At 45.7% G+C, this 8,783-nt stretch overlaps 2 protein-coding genes across 2 annotated transcripts; one reads left to right on the top strand and one right to left on the bottom strand.

The window, feature by feature from the left end:
• Window positions 1-3,907: 3,907 nt before the first annotated feature.
• Window positions 3,908-5,029, top strand: LOC128713064 (zinc finger protein 62). Its single transcript, XM_053807926.1, has 2 exons — window positions 3,908-4,274; window positions 4,341-5,029. The coding sequence occupies exons 1-2, from the start codon at window positions 3,908-3,910 to the stop codon at window positions 5,027-5,029; spliced, it is 1,056 nt and encodes a 351-aa protein (XP_053663901.1).
• A 287-nt stretch (window positions 5,030-5,316) lies between these two features.
• LOC128710806 (mitochondrial potassium channel ATP-binding subunit) lies at window positions 5,317-7,683 on the bottom strand. Its single transcript, XM_053805659.1, has 4 exons — window positions 7,628-7,683; window positions 7,185-7,554; window positions 7,013-7,110; window positions 5,317-6,949 (listed from the first exon to the last, which is right to left on the bottom strand). The coding sequence occupies exons 1-4, from the start codon at window positions 7,681-7,683 to the stop codon at window positions 5,317-5,319; spliced, it is 2,157 nt and encodes a 718-aa protein (XP_053661634.1).
• Between the last annotated feature and the right edge of the window lie 1,100 nt (window positions 7,684-8,783).

Below are 8,783 nucleotides of genomic sequence, written 5' to 3'. Positions count from 1 at the left end.
ATGATCAATCGCATTCACGGGGCCCGAAAACCAAGCCAAAACAACAAAGAGACCCATTACGTGCGCCCGCTGGACCTTAATGGCGAAGATTATCGTCTTGGCAGTGGAGTGGCAGTGTGTGCGTTTTTGGGATCGTGTTCTATACACGGGCACACCGTCAGGGAAAGCCCGAAATTTGAGTGCTCGCTCTGACTTTCAACTGCTGACGGGGAGTTGTGTTTGATATACAGCTTTTCGTCTGCTTTGATGCTACAGCAGGGATAATTTTAGCTCGAAACATTCTTGGCTTATGCTTATGCTTCTTGTTCCCTTCCCGTGGACAACAGGTATTTCGTGTATGTGTTTGTGTATTTGTTTATTCCTCTTTTGGTCGCTTCTTCTCCGATCGCATTCTTCACTTTCATCATTCCCAGAGCACCCTCGGATATTCGTTTCCTCCGTTCAATCACAACATTAAGTTGCGCAGTTGCCTTTGGTTCATTTTATGGGCTTCCTTCTCACGGGTCCTTCGCGTTCCCAACCATCCCAAGGGAACTTCCGTGTGCGGGTCTGTCGCTTCAGATCTCATTTTGGTGCGGGTTTGATCCTGCGCACTTTCCAGACTTTGTCATTCAAAAGACGATCTTCACGATCTTCACGTGTGGTCCTTTCGAATCTTCGCCGTATTCCCACGAGCTTTGTTGGGTCCTCCCCTAAATCGACTTACCTGAGTATCGTTAAGAATCTCCAAATGTTCACCCTTGCGGAAGCTGAGATCCTCGTCGGTGCGCGCATCGTAGTCGTACAGTGCGACGAAGATTTTGGCCGTACTGATTGAGTCGTTGCCCGGATCGGGCAGGGCCGGCATTGGTTGGCGGATTGCTTCCTGTGGTGGAGTCGCCACCGGATTGCCGGCCAGCACCGGTTCACTATCAATCGGTCCCGGACCGATCGGATCTTTCGGATCGGCCTTAGCCGTACTGCTGAAGCAATTGCCCATCGTTAATCCGCTGGGAGCTCACCAGAACTGATACCACAAACACTTTACCACACCCAGGTGTTCCTTTCGTTCGTTCGGATTTTGATAGCCTGTTTGAACTTGGACTCCTTCGCAGGCGGAAAGCGATCCACAGATAACACTTAGCACGAGCCGTATTTCACCGAATTTTCACTACACTTTCAAACTAGCTCATTGAGCCTTCAAGGGGGTTTGAGGGGTTTTTTCTTCTTACACCACGCGCACTTTCGGTAACACAGCACAATAAGCCGGATGATCTACGACGCTGTCATTTCAACTCCAGCTGGCTACAGGCTTTGGAACAAAACATTCAAAGCCTAATTTTTATTTGCTATTGCTTTTGCGGCATTTACCACGGCAAAATCATGGCTTCATGGCTCACACTACACGTACTACACACAGCACACCATTTACACACAATTACATTTCACACACAGAGAGCACTGCAGCTAAAATGGAATATTTATATTTTGTTAAGTAATTTAACACAAAACTAAAGTAAACAAGGCCCGAAACATTAGTGACTTGCTTCACACACCAGGGCGAGGCCGCGTACGCACTCCTACACGTTGGACCCGCAGTGTGGTGGGTGTGTTTGGTTTGTTATTTTGGAATTTCTTCACTATTTTAACGTACGCACACACATCTACAAAGAAAACACCCAATACACTACGAGAACGCATCGTAGCCGTTGCAGTTTAGCATCACAGTAGGCATAAACATAACTTCAGCCCCACACCATGGACTCGTGCGAGATGATATTTACCGCAGAATTAACATCCGAGTGTTTGGCTTTTCAAAATTTCCTTTGAAATCTCCTACATTCAGAGAACAAGAGAGTAACCCGTCGTGGTTTCTCCCGCGAATGACCTCGAAATTTTCACACACCTTAAACGCAGCTTCCCGAAGCAAAACAATAAAAGCACAACACAAAACAATTGTTGTAACGAAAGTTCTTAAACTCACCCGACTAGCAACAATAATACAAAATAAGGCCCTGGTGGTGTGTGTCTTTTACTTGACTCGTTAAATTTCCTGCTGTCCTCGTCCTTGTACAAAAGTTGCACCAGCAGCACTGCCTCTATTCGCTACCAAAAACTTACATACCACACACACGCACACACACCTGCACGCACAGAACAGTAAACCCCGTAAAAAACACAATAGCAAACTATGATTTATTGTACGCTAAGGAATGCAACGAAAATGCATCCTTTTCCTGCTGCCACTTGTCTACTTTGGTGCCGTATCACACACTACCGAAGCAAGAGCGTTCCTTTTCCATGTGTGGGCTGCGTGGAATAGAGAGAGAGAGAGAGAGGGGGAGAAAGAGAGAGAGCGGGCAACCTATTCCTGGTTGCCTGTTTTCTGCTGTTGCTGCTGCAATCACGCACCCCAAACACATACACCGTACTCACGCACACACTGCTCGAACGATTCAAGCCGGCACGCATACACAGTCGAACGAATCAATCGATTGCTTTGCAGGGTTGCTGTGTGTCGCACGCAATGGTAGAACCAATTGTCTCCATTGTTGACTTTAATTTCAAATTAATGAAAAATAATGATAAGATATAAAAGGTAAAAGATTTTTGTAAAATGTTGTGCCTAAATTATATAGTTTTCGTTCGTCAGGTGATCCTTTAGCGTTCACGGGCTAGCTATTCGGTAGGACGAGCCCTGCAATCTTGCAATCCACACATGTGCACCCACACACACACACAGACTGTTTCGCCACTTCTGTACGTTATATGTGGCCCCTTTCTCGTCGTTGTGTCGTGGCTTAATCTTTTTTTTCGACCACTTTACTAAACATTAAACCAACTACTTTCTGCTCCATCGATACATAAACACGTAAATTCACTTTATTGCATTAAACCTAACACACATTGCCCGTGCTGAAATCACCCACTTTTGCCCCGGAAGCTGTACAACAGCACCAGTTCCCGTTTTTGGGCAACATTACCGGGAGGGTTTTCACACGCACGCACGAGACAGGTTTTTCTTGGCCTTTCACCACAGAACTGAGCCGTAGCATTTTCGAGGAAAAAAACCTCACCCTGTAATCACGATGCACTTTCACGGAGGTATGAAAGAAAAGCTACTTTATTTTTAATTCACATCATGTCACCCACCCAATAGGGAAATATTTAAGCGACTATGGACCATCATATCTCTATCCGCACGCACAGATCCCTGTCAAAATTGGTTCCAATTCTGAAAGCGCCACGGGGAACACAATGGTACTACAAATTGGTATCGCACACTACTTTCTCACGTAAAAAGGCCTTTTTTCCTACCTCGTTGCACGAAATTGCACGGACGCGTCCACCAATGCTTGGTGGTGTTTTCGCTTTGCTTTGTGAATTTTGCTCACGAGTTGCTCACCGCACGCTATACCCGCTGGGCTGCTGATTTTCTTTTGACCTGTTTGGTCTGAATTTGTGTTTACTGATTGCTTTCGGTGCGTGTGTGTGCGTGGATTCGGTTGGATTGTGTCATGCCGAAACGTCAACTGTGTTGCGGTCTATTTATAGCGCAGAGTTGTGTGGCTCAAACCACAAACGCATTTGTAAATTAAAATTGCGTATATGAATCGTTTTTGTAATATGAACCACTTTAAAACATTATAGAAAAACTTTCAAAAACATCATCTTAAATCTGAACTAGTAATCTAAATATCGAGTAACAAGAAATCTTGTTTATTTTTCAAATACATTACAAGCTCTAGTACTGCAAAGAATCAGCTGTCATGAACAATCATATGTAAACAAACATTGCTACATCCATTCTCGTTGAAAAAATCAGCTAGTTCAACTAGTTAACTATAATGCAGTTAAGTTTTATTAGAATTACCCTATACTATAATCATTACACAGTTCAATAACTGTGTGAGTTATTAGTGGAATCATGCAAGCTCAATCACAGTCTAGTACGGAAGCCTGGATTATTTCAACCCCGGTACGGTACGAAGAAAATGCGGTTCAGTTTTCAACAACAATTAAGGTTGATAAGCGAGATAATACCGAAACCATAACGAGAGAAAATTGTTCGCTGAGAAAAAGAACAAGCACAGAGGATAATCGCTTCTCAACAAAGGCACGTTCAAGAGTTGATACGGGAGATTATTCGTTTGTTGATGAGATAGAAATAGGCGAAACGACGATTGTGTCCTCGCTAGGCGAGCCTGTGGAAGTAAAGATGGAATATATTTCAAGCGATGAAACTTCTGTCGAACAGAATATTCAACATGGAAACATATCTTCCATTAGTGAAGGTAAGTTTTATGGTGAAATGAAGTCACTTTTGCACATGTTCTTACAGCATCCTGTTAACCTTGTAGAACAAAACAAATCACATCCGGCTGTAGCAAACATGGAGAATGAAAAGCTCCCCTTCAAGTGTGACTACTGTGAATCGTCATTCTCCAACACCCGTCAGCTTAGCAATCACCGGCGAAACCATCAGCTGCAAGAGTGTCCGGTTTGTAGGAAAACGATCATATTTCGATACCTCAAGGAACATATTGCGCTAAACCACCCGAAAGCGGGTATGCTATCCGACAAACGACTCTACAAATGTAATCAATGCGATAAGATTTTCCACTGCAAAACGCTTCTAATCGATCACCAGCGCAACCATAAATCGAAAGAGTGTCCCGTCTGCAAGCAGATGATAAAACTGCGCGTACTGAACATGCATATGGCGCGCAAACATTCCGCGCACGTGCCACTGTCCGAGCGGCATGCATTTGAATGTGATCAGTGCGATAAATCGTTTGTGTCGAAACCGCAATTGGTTGATCATCAGCGTGATCATATGGTAAAACACTGTCCGGTGTGCGGTACAAAGTTATTGGCACGGTGTTTGAAGAAGCACATGGCAAGGAAACATCCATCCGGTGGGGGAAACGATAATTTGGTGCGCCTGTACAAATGCGAATGGTGTGAGAAATCTTATGCTAACAAAAGTTCGCTCGTATTGCATCAAGCGAATCACGAACAGATGGTTAGAAGTGGTGAACGAACTTGAGATTTTATGTGAAATAAAGCGGAGTAAACTAAACCGGAAATCCATAGTTACTGTATCAAACGGAAATGGAAAAAAAGGTATCATAATATCATCGTTTCTAAACAATTTCCTTGTTTTCACTGAGTAAATAGACCCTAAATTGCTTTATTTCCATTAAATGTCTTTTTATAGCTTTGCAAACCAATTTTTTCTAAGCCCCAATTGTGATAAACTTCATCGTAACAATTAAATCTCTAAGGCCAACGTACGTAACAAAACACAATTCTCCCCCGGCATTTGTCCTGCCCTTATCCGTATGCCCTGGAATCTTGCTCCTGTCGCTGTTGTCGTTCCTGTTGCTTCACCAACTCATAGTAGTAACCCTGCGCCTTTATCAAAATGTCATGTGTGCCCACTTCAACGATCTGGCCCTGGTCCAGCACCACGATTACGTCTGCGTTACGGATCGTCGACAAACGGTGCGCAATAACCAGCGTCGTTCGATCGAGTACGGCCGCATCGAGCGCACTCTGGACGACCGCTTCACTGGCTGCATCGAGTGCGCTGGTCGCTTCGTCCAGTATCAAAACGGTCGGTTGCTTCAGTAATGCTCGTGCGATTGCAATGCGTTGCCGCTGGCCACCGCTCAGCTGTATTCCACGCTCACCCACCATCGTATCGTACCCATCCGGTAATCGGCTAACGAATTCGTGTGATTGTGACGCTTTGGCAGCTTCCATCACTTCTTCCCGCGTAGCATTCGGTCGACCGTAGCGAATGTTTTCGTAGATCGTCGTCCCGAACAGTACGGGTTGCTGTTCGATAAAGCCGATAAGTTCTCCCCGGAGCCAGCTCGGGGACAGGTGGCCAAGCTCGTAACCATCGATCGTAATGCGACCTGCCGTCGGTTCGTAGAATCGTTCCAGCAACGCGGCAACGGTTGATTTTCCACTTCCACTAGCTCCGACCAGTGCCACCGTTTGGCCGGGTCGAAGTACCAGGTTGAAATCTTTCAAAACACGCTGGTTGGGTCGGGTGGGATATACAAACTGTACGCCTTCGAAGCGTATTTCTCCCTGCAAGTTACCCTCCGGGATGATTAAGCCATGCTTCAGATCTATCCTTGGCTCCAGACTAAGGAATTCAAACACTCGAGCACCGGCCGTCATGCCTCGAATTACGGATCCGAGCAGTATGGAACCTTGCGCGAGTGATCGTTGTACACCTTGTGCCGCTACGAGAAATGCCATCAAATCACCGGCACTGATGGAATTCGCCGACATGAAGTGACCACCGAGAAGAAGCGTTGTCAGGACCATCCCATTAAGGCACAGATTGCTAAGCGCCTGAAATACGGCAATTCCCGCACCAAGCTGCTGAGAGATCACGGCCGACTTTTCCGTCTCGGCACGGAACAGTTCTACCTCGCTGTACTCGCTCGCACTGGCCCGTACTGTGCGTATGTTGGACAACGCTTCCTCGCTCACTGAAGTTGCTCGCTCTGATTGGGCCTGGGCCTTTTTGCTCAGATGGCGCAACGAACGGCCAAGCAGCGAAAACATCCCCACAGCTAATGGGACCGAAACGAGCGCAATGCTGGCCAACTGTGGAGAGATCCAGAACAGTGAAATACCTCCACCGACGAGCTGGGCGAAGCTGCGCAATCCCTGCGAAATGCACTGCTTAAAGCTGGACTTAAAATCCTGCACATCCGCGGTCAACCGATTCACCAGCTCGCCCGTACGGTTGTGGTCGAAGAACTCCAGATCCTGGATGATGATTTGTTTGAACAAATCCTGCCGTATGCTGGCCGCCATTTGCTCACCAATCTGGCTGAGCAGCAGAATGTACACGAAGGTAAAGCCGGACTGGGCCAAATACATCAAAAACAATGACAGCGCGGGACCTCTCATGTCGCGAAAGAAACTGGCGGTATTAATGCTGTTGGCAATGAAAAGGATGAGTTCTTCTTGGGGAAATGAAGTTCCGATTAGTGATACTTACTCTTTCAGACTACTGCCTGCATAGCGAGCAAGCTTGTTGACGATCACACCGAGCAGATTTGGTATTTGAATGTTGAAATATGCTACAGCAAGAGCAGCCTACAAACCATAACAGGATAATAGGAGACACATTATAAACAAAATTGCCTGGATATTTTTGCGCAACTTCTCACCAAAACTGCACCAATCAGCTTGCCCAAATGGTGCTTGAGGTAGCGCCAAAATTTCCACCAATCGAACCGTACTGTCCCATCGTCTAGCACGCTCCGCTGTCCGGCTAACCGATTTACGGACGCTTCACAGTGGACAAACAACTTTCGGTACTGATAGCCTAGCGTAACGCTTATTGCGGTTCCTCCGAGTAAAACTTTTACCAGACGGCCACCAGCTTGAGAGCCCGTTTTTGTCACAGTGTGCGATTGACGTGCGGTACGTGTGACAGTGTTGCGGAAAGGTTGAAGAATGCCGGATCGGGCGGTACCGAATGATTGGATTGTGTTGCGCAGCAATACATGCTTACTATCCGCACCGTATGGAGAAGATCTAGAATGGAAAACGAAAAACAGGTTGAGGTTATGCAATCTCGTACTGGTGGCACAGTGCATAGGCTACCAACCGTAACAATCCCTGCCAGCAGCTTTGTCGATGCGTGGAGAGTAACAACTTTAACATGCTCACAGCGTCCACGAGTTCACTTCTGGCGTAGCTCGAAAGCTACCGATTGCTTCCCCGCAATGCAATGTATCGTTATTCGGCACCGAAAAAATGCACAATGTTGCGTAGACTGTTTGGATGTTTTCGTTTTTGGTGTTCTTGGCAGATGCCAGAAGAACCGGTGTAAACAACAGCTGACTGTCAAAACGCTACACTGTGGGGCTCGCCATCGGCCATTTTGCGTGACATCGAAATGCGGTTGGCGAAGGTGGAGCGAATTGGATCTGTAAATCCAAACATGTTTGAAAAAAATCGTTTTATTTCGGTGAACAGCGGTGGTGATTCTTGTTTCTACGAAAATTGAATGTAACGCTATTTCATATTAAATGTTTTGCCATTTCTTTATTAAGTAGCGGGATGCTAATAAATCTTTCAACTAGTTCTCTGTTCGCAGATTCCTAGGGTGAGCGTCTTCTAGCCTACCTGAATATGAGGCTAGGTATCAGCTGCTTGACCGCCATACTCTCAAGATTCGTCTTTATCACACCAAAACCACGCCATCACTTGATGTCGTGGTACTTCTTACACGTCAGATCATCAAGGCATCTCCTACCTCGTGGAACATCTAGGCAAACTTCACGAACTCAGTTGTCCTTGACAAGTTCCGGCAGATCTAATTAATGGGTTAAGTCATTGAGGTAAATAGTGAAGGTTCCCAGGATCCAAAAATACTGCCAGGTATGTTCCTCTCGAACTCGACTCTCGACTATATTTTTGCCTATATTGAACAGACGTCCTCACTCAGAACATATTGAAACAATTGACTCCCGTATTTGAACATTTGGTTCCGGTTTCGAATTTGGCAATTCGTATTTAAGTGCAAACATGTTGCTAGGTTATGATTATGATTACTAATGCTCATGGACTTAGACCTGTTTTATAGCCGTTGCCCCATACGCAGAACTAAATATTCAGCTACGGGTAAATAAATAAAAAAGCCCCCAAATGACAGGAGTATACCTCTTGAGGTTGTTTTGCCGGTAAGGAGGAAGGAGCTATTTGCCCGCCTCGAATTCCATAAAATGATGATAAGAATGGAATTTCTAAGTCGACATCTT

The sequence above is a fragment of the Anopheles marshallii genome, chromosome 3 (assembly GCF_943734725.1).
Source record: "Anopheles marshallii chromosome 3, idAnoMarsDA_429_01, whole genome shotgun sequence".
Lineage (NCBI taxonomy): Eukaryota > Metazoa > Arthropoda > Insecta > Diptera > Culicidae > Anopheles > Anopheles marshallii.
The sequence above is the reverse complement of the archived record's forward strand: the minus strand, read 5'-3'. Positions and strand labels throughout refer to the sequence as shown.